Raw genomic sequence first — 15,668 nt, forward strand, 5'->3', positions numbered from 1 at the left:
ACATTATATGAACAAAAACTTTTATGTCAGATGCGATTAATCGCTATTAATCAATTTGACACCACTAATATATTTACGCAATATATATATATATATATATATATATATATATATATATATGTATATATACACACACACACACACACACAAAAAAAATAGCTTAAGATATTCACATGGATGTGGTATTAATCACAGTAATTGCGTTATATAAATACATTTTACTTTCCTTTGTCAGTAATGTGTGATTCACACATTACTGACAAAGGAAAGTAAAATGTATTTATATAACGCAATTACTTTCTTTTTTTAAAACGCAATTACTTACTAGTTTTACACTACTATCGCAAAACAACTGAGTTCTCATATTAGAATGACGAGATCCCTCTCTCACTTGTTCTTTCAAGCTGTTTCTAGAAGTCGAAATGGGACTTTTATTTTGAAAACGCCACTAGTGGGCGCGTCTTCCGGTGCAGTCGCAGGTAGTTCGGTTGCACTCGCATCAGGCCTGTGTCGGTGAGTGGCGGTGCCACCGGTGCTTCCGGAGCCCAGTGTGTTTCCCGGCGGTGCGCAACAATGCGGCGCTGGAGATAAAACTCCACCAGCGATGTCACAAACCAAAGCCTGCGCGCAACTTTAACCCGAGAAGATGTCAGATGTCAGCAAGACCGTCCAGAAATGGCACGCGAGTTTTAGAAAGGGCACGGACTTTGATTCGTGGGGGCAGCTGGTGGAAGCCATCGATGAATATCAAATGTAAGTTGCGCATTTCTGATTAAAATTTAAAAAAAAAAATGTATTTGGCGATCTCTGGATCAAAGCAGGATAGAATTTTTCTTTCCTCTAAAACAAAAAATCTAATAGAACAAGGCATGACAAGTGATGCATTGGAATCACAGAAAGTTGCATTTTATATATTTTTTGTACTTAATTTTGCATGGTCTTGCATTGTGTGTGTTGTAGATGTGCATTAGATGTAGTGAGTGAGTGAAGAACTGTTGAGTGTTTGACAGCCTGTTTGCATTATGTCGCGCGCCACACCCTCCTCGAGCGGGGGGCGGGGCTTCACTCTCATCTCAAACTGAATTCATGCCATTTAGGTCAATAACACTCACACACACACACACACATCAGACAAACAGCTTCAGCTTTTCTGCTCTTCACACTCTTCTCTTGCGTTTTCTTTGTGGGTTTTAACGTAGATTATGTGCACTTAAAAATAAATAAAAATAAAATTCGGTAACACTTTACAATAAGGTTCATTAGTTCACATTATTTAACTACCTTAGTTAATAACATGAACAATAGTTCTTCAGCATTTATTAATCTTAGTTAATATTAATTTCAACATTTACTAATACGTTATTAAAATCAATGGCAAGTATTAGGTAACATTAGTTAATGCACTGTGAACTAACATGAAAAAACAATGAACCGCTGTATTTTTTATTAACTAACATTAACAAAGATTAATAAATACTGTAACAAATGTATTGCTCATTGTTAGTTCATGTTAGTAAATACATTAACTAATGAACCTTATTTTTACTGAAAATTCGTATATTTTCATCCAGAACATGGATTTTGTCCGTAAACAAAGTTCTTTCCAAATGTTTTAATTCTTCAATTTGACGTTATTTGATGCATTTTATTTTATCATCATGAGCTATAAAACAGAAACATGTTGTGAATGGAAATATATTCAGTGTTTAATTTACCTGCCAGGGTTATATATATATATATATATATCCCTGTACGATAGATATACATATAAATACATTTAGACCACTTAACTTAGTGATTGCTCTCAGGATGTGAACCAAAGAGACTTTCAACCAACATAACAAATGTTTCTGAAACAAATCATCTACCCTGCCTTTAAAATTAAAATTGCATTCTGTCATTTACTAACCTATGGCTGTGATTTTCTTTCTTTTTCTTTTTCAGACTCGCAAGGCAACTTCAGAAAGAAGTGCAGTCATCAAACGTGCATGATTTTACAGAGGAACAGAAGGTATGTGTGTTTCCCAGAGCTGACAATCACTTTTTTTTATTTTTAAGTCAGCATGAAACAGAAGTTGCGCTAGTCTTTTGTTCTCTATAGTGACGAATACATGAAACTGCATCTGAAACGATAACAAATGTGGGCGGGGCTTGATTTTGTCTGTGGGGAATTGATTGGATGGTGGTGGTTTGCTATTGGCTTATCTCATGTGAGTGACAGGTTATTGCCCCGCCCTCATCATCAGAGAAGTGATGAGGAAAGATATTCTGATTCAAGATTACAAAAGTGCATGAATTTAACAAAAATAATGATGTGGATGGATAAATCATTTATTATAAATACTGCAAAATAATTTAAAATGTCCATTTTGGTCTCATGGCCCAACATGACAGCAAATGCAGTTTAACACTTTAAATATTTTAAATTGAGATCAAACTAATTTTAGATCTGCTTTCTGTTCTTATCTCATAATATTAATATTTTTTTCTCCAGAAAACCCTGGGAAAGTTTGCAACGTGCCTTGAGATGCGAAGTGCAGCCTTACAGGTCAGTTCTGTTCGGGACTCTACAAGACGACATGAAAGTTAATTAGTGGTTTTGCTAAAGAAATTGCATGAATTATTATGGCTTTTAATGCACAGCCAAACACCACTTACAGTTTCATCCGGAAATGTACAAATCTAGCTGAAGATATTTCTAAAATCACCCCACCTGCAGTGTATTTATTATCTCACATTGTGAATATAATATTTGATGATGATAAACAAATTATCAGTGCTCTTTTTAATCTTCTCTCCACTAACTCTGCTGTTTGTCTTTGTCAGTGCACTCAATCTCAAGAGGAGTTCAAGTTAGAAGACCTGAAAAAACTGGAACCCAGTATGTACAGAAATATGTGATATGAACGAATTTTACCCTATAAATGATATTATAAATGATCTAACATGGTCAAAACTGCTGATCGCACACAATCTCCTCCAGTCCTTCTGTCTCTGATTGATAGTTTAGACTTTTAGTGTTATTGTACAAACGTCCACATTCATTTTTTTGCTGTCAAATCTGCACTGATTTTTATCAAGTAAACACAAGAATTACTTTGATATTGTTATTAATACTTCCACTGCACTGAAGCAGCGTCGGTTTACTTGATTATCATACATCATTTTATTTTATTTTAGAAAAATCAAATATGATCATCAGGCTTTTGGTGAAGGTTTATTTGTTCATCTCTCAATCATTATTTTACTGCATTATGTTTTAAAACTACAGAGCTTTGATCATAAAACTAAGCATTAAATATTATCTTACCAAGACATATTATTGGGAGATATAGAGTGAAGATGGATATTTATATGCATATTATATAAGTATCTGCTGTACTGTTATAAAGATCTCATTGATTTACATTACAAGCATCAGTTTCTTCTTTTTAGATATTTAAATTTGCACAAAATTGTGTATTTTTCCTCAGTTTGTGCCTCTGAATATATAGGGTTTTTTTATACAAAACACATGCAAACTTTTTTTTTTAGCCGTTCATTTATATTATTAAGTAAAGGTACAATAAACTCTTCCATTTAAAGAAAAAAAAAACATTTTACAGGGTTAAAACCCATTTAAAACATCAGTAGTGCTGATATCTTTTTATATAGTTTATATATCACTGCTATTCTTCTGTTTCTCTGCAGTTATTAAGAACATTCTGACTTACAACAAAGATTTCCCTTTTGATGTCCAACCAGTGCCTTTGAGGTAATTCTTCAGTGTTCATGGAATGGATGGTTCTGGTCCTGGATGCTGATTGGTCAGTCCAGTGCATTAGTGCCCGCCCCCTTTTTCAGCGCCGTTGGTTCCGAAAGAATTTCTTCCATTCATTTCTCCCATAGGGACTCCAAAAAAGTCTTCTTTAAAGCGTTACGTCTTTAACATTAACATTACAAACTTTGATTTGAAGCAAAAAAGTATTTGAAAGTTAGACAAGGTACAAGAACATCTTTAGTGAGGGAAAGAACTACAATCCCATGAAGCTTTGCAAACAGCATAATAGAATTAAAAATGTTAGGGAAATATAAAACTACTCATTTAGAAATGTTGATTACGCAGTGCTTCATTGTTTTAACTCTGATTGGTGGAATTTTCTGTACTGCATCATGGGAAATGTAGTTTTTCACCTCAAATTCAGCTCTTAAACATGATTATTTTAAAACTAAGTTGAAATGATGTGGACTGACGGCTTCAGCAGAAGCAAACACCATTGATTAACAACCGCGTAGCTCACAGTAGGTCTGTCTTTAAACGTTTATAAGTTATTGTTAAAAATCTATTTCCTTATGGAGAAAATGAATGGAGTTTTTACTTTGGGAACTCGACTGTTGCTCTCTATAATGATTATCTGCACAATATTACGCCTCAAAAGATATTTTACAATATTTACTATACTCTAATATTCTTTTTTACAGATGTTTTTGCCGATACAGTGATTGATTCTCAATTCTGTGTGTGTTTAGGAAGATTCTTGCACCAGGCGAGGAGGAAAACCTTGATTTTGAGGAGGAGCTGGACGCTGGTACTGGAGCAGGTTCAACACCATCATTCCCCTCAAGGGTGCCAGGTGATTCACTGCATAGTGCATGACGTTCAGCTGGACTTATTTATTATGCACTTTAGAGCTGCATGAGTAAAAAAAAAAAAAGTTAAAAAAGATCGCGATCTCGTTTCAAACACCCACGCGATCTCATTCCTAAATGACAGCGATTCAGCTCTGTGTCTATTAAAGCTTTGACAAGTCCGAACATTCAGATCTGTGTTCTGATCCAGAGAGAGCAGACTTTTCAACTTCACAGTATCATTATTTCTGTGTTATAGTTATTATGACCGCCGCTAGCGTAGCTAGCAAAAGCGGTCATATAGGGATTGTCAAAGTTTTTTTTTTTTTTTTTTCCCGTCACCTTACTGAATTTTCCGTCAACGATACCAGGGACACCGAAACACCGGGGAACATGAAATTTGGTGGGCATGTAGCCCCATTAGACTTGTACGGAAAAATTTCGTTTGGTCCCCGGGGGCCACTCCCCCCCCGCGCTGGGCCCCCCCAAACCCCAAAAAATGCAGTTTTTCCTAAATAACTACCTGAACCGTGGCACCGAGGATGAAGAATTTTTTATGGTATGTTGGTCTACTAGACTTTTACGGAAAAATTTCGTTTGGTCCCCGGGGGCCACTCCCCCCCCCGCGCTGGGGCCCCCGTGAATTTTTCGTCAATGATACCAGAGACACCGAAACACCGGGGAACATGAAATTTGGTGGGCATGTAGCCCCACTAGACTTTTACGGAAAAATTTCGTTTGGTCCCCGGGGGCCACTCCCCCCCCCGCGCTGGCCCCCCCCAAACCCAAAAAATGCAGTTTTTCCTAAATAACTACCTGAACCGTGGCACCGAGGATGAAGAAATTTTTATGGTATGTTGCCATAAAACGCCTTAACGCCCACTGTCGCGAATTTGCAACAAACCCCTTCCATTCAGACTGCAGGCGAGATCGCGTGTGTTTTCCCCCAATGCCTGTTTGTGCACATTCGATACATACCTAGGAACATTTTGCACGCACTGGTTTCTCGTAGGAGCGGTCGGAGTGGGAACTACATCCGGTTCACCGAAGCTAATATTTTGGTTTGCAAAATCCGCATATCAAGGGCGCAAATGTGGAGAAATTGCCCAAAATGAGTTAAGTTGTGCTAAAATAAAAAATATGTACCAGCTTATTGATTGCTTCTATAGCTATGTTATTCATATAGACTTCATGTGACGAATATTTTTTACGTACTTTGTAGATTTCTGTTTGTAGCAAATTTGCGACATTGGGCCATAACGGCTGGATTGGGCTAATGGCTACATATTATAATAATGCTGTATTTAGATGGTTTCAGCCAAAAAAAAAATTTTTTTTCTTTTTTTTTTTTTTCCACAAAAAATAGCATGTTAGGATATAACACTATAAGAATATATAATGTATGCACTGGAGAAACAAGGAAAGAGTTAAACAGAGTGTAACATAGAATGTATAAAAACTACTGTCATACTGTCAATGTTAGGGAGTAGGAGAGTGTTTTGTTTCTTGCTGTTGTCAAGATTCATTAATATGTCAATTAAAGTTTATAAGTTCTAACAACTTTGTGCCATGAATAAAATCTGCATACCTGAGATGGGAAAATGTGTTTTATTAATTTTACCATTTTGTAAAAAAAATTACCCTAAATGCCTGTTGTCGCAAATTTGCAACATACCAAAATTTCTATTTATTTGTTGTGCAAAAGTGAAATTGATAATCTCAACATTATTTACCATCTACTTAAAGGCAAAAACACACATAATTTTTTTTTATATATACAGCTATATAAATTCAGGCGTTAAGGGGTTAAGGGCCCACATCAACCTAGCCCATAATCACTCATTTGTGATTTGCGCCCCTCCCATAAAAAATGAAAATGCAATATTATTCTGCTATAATCGCCCCTATCTTCAGCTGAGATGTTCAGAACTGCACCATATTTCATGTGTATGATTAACTTGACATCCTCTGGGGGTATGCTAAGTTTCGTAGAATTTCATCCATGGGGGGGTATAAAATAAATTCATTTATGTGCACATTTAGTGACTGTAGACTCATCGGCCTGTAGATGGTGGTGTTGAGCGAAGGGTTGCTGGTTTAGGATGATACTGTCACACACACACATGCAGGAATACAAACAAACGCAAGCATGCACACACACTGACATCCACACGCACAGACACACACCCATACACACACATACAAATCCACATGCACAGACACACACACACGCGCACACACATGTACGCACGCATACATACACGCACAGACACACACAGACAGAGACACACACGTACACAAACACACACACATACACACACACACAGACACACACACACACACAGACAGACATGCACATACTACTACTTTTTTTAGGTATATACATAAACACGCAATACAGCCAAATTGCTCCACGTCATTTATTTTTGTGGAAAGCCAGTGCAGGCCTGAGCGGCGGTCATATTTTGTACCGCCATGCGGTACATCTAGTTACCACAGAAGTACTGGGATAAAAGTTTATAGAGTAAATCACCTTTTGAAAGTAACATGGTTCTTCAACGATTGTATTTATTACATCGTTACACCAGTAGGTGGAGACTAGTGACTGTTAAAATGAATCATTCATTCAAGAGATTCGTTCAAAAACGCTGAATCATCCAGTAATGAAATGAGAAGTCTTTATGAGTGAGTCGTTGAATCATTCACTCAAACCGATTTAAAAAACAGAACCTCTAGTAAATTAAATGTTGTTTTGTTTAGCTGTCTATTTAAAATAACAATCGCGATGCGTTTTAAATCGTGATTCTCAATTTATTGTCCAGAATCATGCATTTCTGATGCATCATTGTCATGCTATGGACATGAATGATGAGCCTTAAATATGATTTTCTGCCTCAACATTTCACATTCAGTGTTATTTTAGTATCTTACTGTAATTGATATACTATTATAGTTTAATATTTTCTTTAAAATTTGTTTCAATTTTTTTTTTGTGGTTATTTATTATATATTTTTGTATGTCTATATACTTTTTATTAGGTTTTAGTCATTCATATTTCAGTGTAAACTAAACAAAAATGAGAAATGTTGCCTTGCCTGAAATAAAATGTAAAAAAAAAAATTATGTTTGATTTTAGTTAATGTTTATTTCATTTCAAATACAGACATTTTTTTTGGCTTTAGTTTCAGTTAAAGATAATAACCCTGGCTCTGTTACTGCAATATTAAATTTAATAGGAGTAAACATGAGCTTAATGATTTTTATATTTATGGCCCACTTAACCTTTAAAGTCCCCCTGTAGTCAATAACTGTATCCCTTAAAACTCATCTTTGATCACCTAAATGACGTATGTAAACGTTTTCTTGAATTTCTTAAAATAGCTTGAATGTAACTCGACACCCTTGCCTCATCTAATATGCGTGGTTCTATGAATATGCAAATGAGCCCCGCCTCCACTCACTCACTCAGCTCAGAGATCCACTGGTTGACGATCACACGTTGATCTGATTGGTTACAAGGTCGTTTGTGACGTCAGAAACACCAGCGATTTCAAAGCGTGTTTTTGAGACTGTCTTTGGTTCACTGCAGTTTTAAGGAGAAAATACTCAGCAATGGTGTCGACTTATGAATTTACACATGGTTTGTCTTAAAGCATATTAAAAACACCACATAGACATATAAATAACATTAAAAACTTACGACGTAAGACTTTAAACAGTGCCAATTGATCCATTTAGTATAAGCAAACAAATTCTCACCCGTGCATTTTTTCATCATCATGGTTTTAATGAAAGTTTGACGTCTTTGACAGGTACTCTGTTGCCACGGTTACCCTCGGAGCCGGGCATGACTTTGCTCACGCTGACGATAGAGAAGATCGGTCTGAAAGACGCAGGACAGTGTATCGACCCGTACATCACAGTCAGTGTTAAAGGTAGAGCTCAGCAGCGTTTCTGAACCTCAGACTTACTGTCCTGACATATTCTCACATATTCTCTCTTCTCCCTTCTCCAGATCTGAACGGTATAGACTTGAATCCAGTTCAGGAGACTCCAGTGGCCACGCGGAAAGAGGACACGTATATTCATTTTAGCGTGGAAGTGGAAATCCAGAAACATCTAGAAAAACTACCGAAAGGTCTCACTTTGCTCTTAAGCGTAACTGAAAAAGTGGTTGTGCATTGCTTGTTGCAGTCGTGCATGTTTCAGATGTCACATTAAGATGGTGTATGATATAATACACTGGTACCAGTTTACAATAAACTAAACTTACATTAACAATGTGCAATTATCAATAATGTTAATGTTAGTTAATACAAATACGACTGTTCATTGTCAATTCATGTTAACTCGGGTCCAGATACAACTTTTGATTTTAATAATGCATTAAGTATTTTATTGTTAGTTCATGGTAAATTATGTAGTTAACAAATGAAACCTTATTGTATGCACTTGGTCATTATTGCGTGTGTCTCTTCTGTAGGTACAGCTATTTTCTTTGAATTCAAACACTACAAACCCAAGAAAAGATTCACCAGCACTAAGTGTTTCGCCTTCATGGAAATGGATGAAATCAAACCGGGTCCCATTGTTATAGAACTGTGAGTACAAGATGAGTTATTCCAGACTGTTGCATCTACACTGTACCTACATTTAACTAACAAACAAATAGTTAAAGGGAGAGTTCACCCTAATATTAAATTATGTACTTTCCCTGGTGTTGTTCTAATACCGTATACCCTTTTTTTTTCATGGACCACAAAAGCAGAATAAAAAAAAAAAAATGCTTGCAAGCTCGCGCTAGTCCATATAATGGCAGTGAATAGCAACTGGCATCAAGCTTTTAAAGGGGTGTATAATGCCCTTTTCACAAGATGTAAAAAAGTCTTTGATGTCCCCAGAGTGTGTGTGTGTGAAGTTTTAGCTCAAAATACCCCACAGATATTTTTATATAGCATGTTAAAATTGCCACTTTTTGAAGGTGAGCAAAAACACAGTTTTTGTGTCTGTTCCTTTAAATGCAAATGAGCTGCTGCTCCCGGCACAGGGGGCGGAGCTTCAACAGCTGCACTCACACACACATGCACTGAAAATCTCAATGTTTATGTTCAAACCGGAGTCTCTCCATCATTCTGACTCAAGATGAAGTGACAACATGTAGAAGCAACAGGACATTTCTGAATGGTTAGTTGGTGAATTTATGAAGCTTATGTGTAGTTATCTTCTAGTCATTGATTAGCATATTCTTTTCTTGATCATCTATAAATCGCGTTTCCGGGGGCGGGGTTTATGTAAATGTTAGGGTTGGTGATGTCACTAACCCGGGAGGAATGTGGTGTAGTCTCTACCAGCCGTTTGTTGTAGTCCTTAAAAAGCGATTTCTTAAAAGCAAATATCTCCCTTTGCTTTGAACTTTGAGCGTTGTAACTTTGCAGATGTTGTTTATGCTCAAACAGCAACATTACACACTAACTAAAGTTAGAAAAGTGAAATCATAATCAACCACCCCTTTAAAATTACAAAAGAATCAGAATGATCCAGTGTGACACGTGTTGTATATTCCAAGTGTTCTGGAGGTATACGATAGGATTTGGTGAAAAACAAGATGAAATTTAATGAATTATTAAATGAAAATCCTGAGCTTGGCCGTTGGTCTTCTGTATTTCATGAGACTCAGTTCAAGTCCGACTGACACACAAACTGAGAAATTGAGATGAACAAAAACACGACATGTGTTCGTCGTAATAAGAAGTTATTGCGTTTCAAATGTCATTCTGACTGTCATCAGACAAATCTCATAAACAGCACAGAAGCCCAACGGCCAAGCTCAGTATTTTTGTTATAATACATACAATTTTGGTTTGTTTTTCACCAAACTATATCGTATACCTCCAAAACACTTTAAATATATGACACGTCACATGCCGGTCGCTATATTCACTGCCATTGTATGGATGAGCGGGACTTTTTTTTTTCTTTCTTTTTTCATCCATAAAAGACAGAAGGGCATACGGCATTAGAACAACACCAGGGTGAGTAAATGATGAATTGATTTTCATTTTAGGGTGAACTATCCCTTTAATATGCAATGCAATCTGGTTTTAGGTACAAGAAACCAACTGACTTCAAGAGGAAAAAGCTCAACCTCCTGACGAAGAAACCACTTTACCTGCACCTTAACCAGACTTTGCACAAAGACTAAATAAAGATCATACAGCCAAACACATAAAGGACAGGAGAGGGAGACATTCGGCGTGTCGCCTCTCACATTCTTTGCAATATCGGACTCTTTTCTTCATATCTTCAGTCCTGGGACACAGTCGGATGTCTCCACCGCTCTTCATCTGAGAAACGAGCATTTCAAAAACTGAACAGTGTACAAAGAAATGCTCTGTATGATGATTTCTGATGAAAACAGATATAACTTGTTTACGCAACATTTCCCATTGGGTTTTTACATTTTTATTTCATTAAAGAAACTGCTCCCCCTCATGTTCCAAACCTGTATGCTGTTATTATTTTGAGAGAAGATTTTTCACATCTATTTTAAATTCAGTGACTGTTAATAGTCTGTAAAGCTTCAAAAACATAAAATAGCCATAATAGCCAACATTAAATCTGAACATTTTCAATTACTTGATGTGTTTGTTGTGTACATGCTCATTCTGTGGAGGGAAAAATCAGCATAGAAGTTTGGAACTATTTGAGGGCGAGTAAATAAAAACTGAAAATTATGTTTTGGGTGAGCTGTAAATGTTTAATAGACAGGCTTGTTGATTTTATGGAGTTTGCATCATATACACACGGAGAAAAACCCTGAAGAAACAACACTGACAAACTCAAATATATAAATATGTTGGTTTTTGAGACTGGTTAAACAGTTTTCCGTTGGACATAACTTCTCGCTAATATTAATTTAGCATTACCTACAGAGCATTAATACTTGTTTGAAATGTGGCCTTTGGCTTATTAATATCATGGAAGATCTATTACAATGATGTATATTTAAGAAGTTTATTTGAGAATTAATCAAAGCCAGTAAATATATGGAATTTGACCGTAAGAAGGGAGAAACTGTGGAGCTAATGAAGTATTAGCATGTCGGTTTTGTAATTAGCGCCACTTTGCTCTTTGTGGTTAGTTTGCTGTTTTAATTTGTAATTTACGTCCGGCTTAGTTTCTCAAACTGCTTTAACCAAGTTTAACTACAACTAAAAGATTTCTGAGGAAGATTGACTTGGGGACAGTTTCTGACAGGATCTTTCCAGATAAAAAAAAAAAAAAATGTATTAAGGAAATAAATAACTGATGCTTTTCCCATCAGGCTGTTTAATTTTGTTGTATTAAATGTCAATGTTGAAGTCTCGGAATCATCAAAACCAACTAAATGGTTAAAAAGTATTGCATTTCTGTTAAGACTGTTTGATGGACGATGTCTATCTTTTTTTAAAACGTCTCATTTCTAATAAATGACAATGCTGCTTGAATCAAGGATATCTTGAATGAGGACATGCTGGTATGATTTACTAAATGCAAATTACCTTTTAATGGAAAATGCATGTTTCCAGACTCCAGAGTGAAATCCCATTCCCATGCGAGTTCTCGCCAGTTTGCTATAGAAAGATGCTGAGATTCACACTTTAATAGGCCTACACATGTATTGCATTAGATGATAAAATGTTATCTCCGACCTTAATGTATTCGAATCAGCTGGTGTTTTGTTTATTTTTAGTGGATATATTACACACAGTTGTAAAGAATCACATTAACCATCAACGTGATCCACTAACCACAAACACACCTAGAAAAATCACACAATACCGCATTTGCATTCCTTTTGTACAACTCCACATCTATCGTTTTAGCATTTCAAACCATGCAAACTTCTATTTGCCAATCATTTAAATGTGTGCATGCTCCTTAAAATAGATAACCAATAAAGTTGAATATTTTGTATCTAAATCAATGACATTCAGACATTTGTAGGTGTATCTTAAGTGTCTAAATACTCTTTGGGGAAATGCTAGCATGATTAATTACTAACTGCGAATGTCCTGGATTATTTAGTCCATTTCAGCTAGACGGCTGTTGAAAAATGCTGAGATGCATGACAGAAATGCTGGATTTCACCAGTAAACACATTCATCAAAACTACAGGAAAAAGCAGCTTTATTCAAATCATTCATTCCCACGAAATCAATGCCACTTATTTTTAAAACCGTTTCTTCCCTAAGATTTCAACACATGATGCAGACACTCTCAGATGCATCCTCTCAACACACTTACTAAAATAATTTACTCTAATATCAACAAAACATTATATGCCACAAAAAAACTAAACAAAAAAAAAGCTATATGGATTTTGAGGACTGGAGTATTTTTGCTTCCAAGAGCATTGCATCAAACACCCAGAGAACATCATTCACGGGCCGCGGTCATGAAACATGGCAGAAGGATTTTCTGTGCACTTCTGGTGTAAAACCATTCTGTGAATTAAACAAGATGAGAGTAAATGGTTCATAAAAACAACTATGTAAATTATTGCAATTCAGTGAATCGTTTGCTCGTAAAATCATTCCTGCGTGAATTGAATGAGAAATGTTTTAACATCATTCATAAAATCATTTTTATGCAAATAGTCATTGAATTCAATGCGGCAATTTATACAAGAACAATTCAAATCTTTTGTTGCATGCAAATTAATTCTGCTCATGTTTCATTATTAAAAAGCATCGCCCGTGAGATGATTGAGTCTCTACACAAACATTACAGTCCAACACTAATTGATACATTTGGCTGTATGAAAACTCAGATGCACAACAGAGAAGTTCATCAGTTTCCATTGAGCTTATCAGGGACGTCTGATTTACGAGAATATTTTATTTGTATACGCAGCTGAAAGAAATGTATAAATACTTTGTCAATATGACATCATATGTGCCTTTCCGTTAGGAAAAGAAATCATAAGAGCAGACGCACGACAAAATCAAAGTTAAAATAAACAGGTGAGCTCGCGAATCATGAGTAAAAGCGACCGAACAGGAATACGGGAAAATAATGTGCATTCAAAAATGGTGAAAAAGGCATAAAAATTCAGAGTCCTCTCACATTAAAGGCATGAGGAAATGGCTTCATGACAGGTTTGTCTCACGTGCCTAAATATTTTGTTTGATATCCCAAAATGCATCAGCAAACTGGGCGAGTGGTAGATATAATCATTCTTAAACCACATGACAACCACCGGAAAAAGAAAATTAAACGTATATTAAATCAAAACTATTTCCATAGGAAAGGTTTGCTAATGTATATAAAATCAAAACCCTCATAATTTCTGTCACAAATGTGTTATTGAAACAAAATTAAGCACAAAATCAAACTTGAGTTAATCTTCCCGCCCAGACCAGATGTGGCATTTTGATGCTTAAATATCGAAAAGAATCAGGACCGAACAAAGTCAAGCTGACAAAACGGCTTGTTCTCTCAAGTAGCGTTGGCAAAAGAACCGACTTCGGTACCGAGTCGATACTGACATTTTAAAAATGTGCCGCTTTGAGCGCTGAGCGGAATCATAAACACCTCTGATTGGCCGTTGTGTTCATGAGCTCATCAAATATGTCTGTGATTGTGATTGGCTACAATGATCAGCGCTTCAAAATCATATTGTAAATATACATATGACGCTCTTACACCGATACACACACTGGAGCGTTTGAAAACAAGCGTCTATCAGTGGATCGGTCCTGCTTGTGCTTTCAAAACACTTCCGTGTGCTCTCAGACGCTCCCATGCGCTGATCATTGTAGCCAATCACAGACATATCCGATGAGCTCGTGAACACAACGGCCAATCAGAGGTGTTTATGATTCTGCTTGGTACCGAAGTTGGTACTTTTGACAGCACTACTCTCAAGGCTCAGCCATTGTGGATCCGCCGGCGTTCTGATGGGAGCCGTCCGTCGGCGGGACGTTGGCTGGTGTGGCGTTCCCGTCACCGTCTCGGGAGCTTTGAGGAATCAGCGGAGCGGGTCCCGGGAAACCGCGTCCGGCGTATGGAGGAGGAATCATTGATCCGGGAGGGAAGGGACGAGGGGGAAGTCCTCGAGGTCCGAAAAATTCGGGCGGGACGTCGCGCGGTCCGAGCGGATGTGGAGGCAGGGGTCCCAGCGGTGGGCCTCGTGCTGACGAAACAAAATGCAATGGAAAGTTTCAGTTAATGATGCAATGAAAATAAATATTTGTCTAAAAAAAATTAATTTCAAAACTGAGTGATGATGATGTTTAATAGCACCATTTTTAACAGGGATGACAACTTGGGGTGTGAGGGATAGAATAGTGCGTTTAAAGGGGTGTATAATGCCCTTTTCACAAGATGTAAAATAAGTCTCTGATGTCCCCAGAGTGTGTGTGTGAAGTTTTAGCTCAAAATACGCCACAGATATTTTTATATAGAATGTTAAAGTTATCACTTTTTGAGGGTGAGCAAAAATGCACAGTTTTGTCTCTGTTCCTTTAAATGCAAATGAGCTGCTGCTCCCGGCACAGGGGGCGGAGCTTCAAGAGCTCATGTGTTAGCAGCTCCGATTACCTCACGCAGACACTAAAATGACAGAAACTGTTCTGTCTTTTGTGTTTAAACGGAGTCAGACAAAGATGGAGAGACTCAAGAAGAAGTGACAACACGTAAATGCAACAGGACGTTTTTCTCTATATTCTCTAAACCTAAATTCTAGGGTTGGTGATGTCACTAACCCGGGAGGAATGTGGTTTAGTCTCTACCAGCCGTTTGTTGTAGTCCTTAAAAAGCGATTTCTTTAAAAGCAAATATCTCCCTTTGCTTTGAACTTTGAGCGTTGTAACTTTGCAGATGTTGTTTATGCTCAAACAGCAACATTACACACTAACTAAAGTTAGAAAAGTGAAATGAGTAATCAACCACCCCTTTAAAGGATGGTACTGTTTAACAACATAATGATTGTTCTTACTAAAAAAAAAAAAAAAAAAAAAAAACTTTCAGCAGACAAAAGCTCCATAAAACAGTGTCAAAGGTTTGCATTTACAGC

The 15,668-nt window shown here is 36.8% G+C and overlaps 2 protein-coding genes across 2 annotated transcripts in view; one reads left to right on the forward strand and one right to left on the reverse strand.

The window, feature by feature from the left end:
* Positions 1-457: 457 nt before the first annotated feature.
* aida (axin interactor, dorsalization associated) lies at positions 458-12,101 on the forward strand. Its single transcript, XM_084090864.1, has 10 exons — positions 458-753; positions 1,945-2,011; positions 2,495-2,548; positions 2,827-2,881; positions 3,691-3,754; positions 4,510-4,613; positions 8,422-8,544; positions 8,625-8,747; positions 9,093-9,210; positions 10,715-12,101. Exons 1-10 carry the CDS (start codon positions 647-649, stop codon positions 10,809-10,811), a joined length of 912 nt encoding a protein of 303 aa, XP_083946990.1. The 5' UTR covers positions 458-646; the 3' UTR covers positions 10,812-12,101.
* A 660-nt stretch (positions 12,102-12,761) lies between these two features.
* Positions 12,762-15,668, reverse strand: part of mia3 (MIA SH3 domain ER export factor 3) — a 29,933-nt gene continuing 27,026 nt past the window's right edge. Inside the window, exon 27 of the mRNA XM_084090862.1 lies at positions 12,762-14,786. Within this exon, the coding sequence (XP_083946988.1) occupies positions 14,515-14,786 (272 nt within the window). The 3' untranslated portion in view covers positions 12,762-14,514. The remainder of the gene's footprint in view (positions 14,787-15,668) is intronic.

This window comes from Abramis brama (genome assembly GCF_963993115.1).
Source record: "Abramis brama genome assembly, chromosome: 18".
In the NCBI taxonomy this organism is placed as follows: domain Eukaryota; kingdom Metazoa; phylum Chordata; class Actinopteri; order Cypriniformes; family Leuciscidae; genus Abramis; species Abramis brama.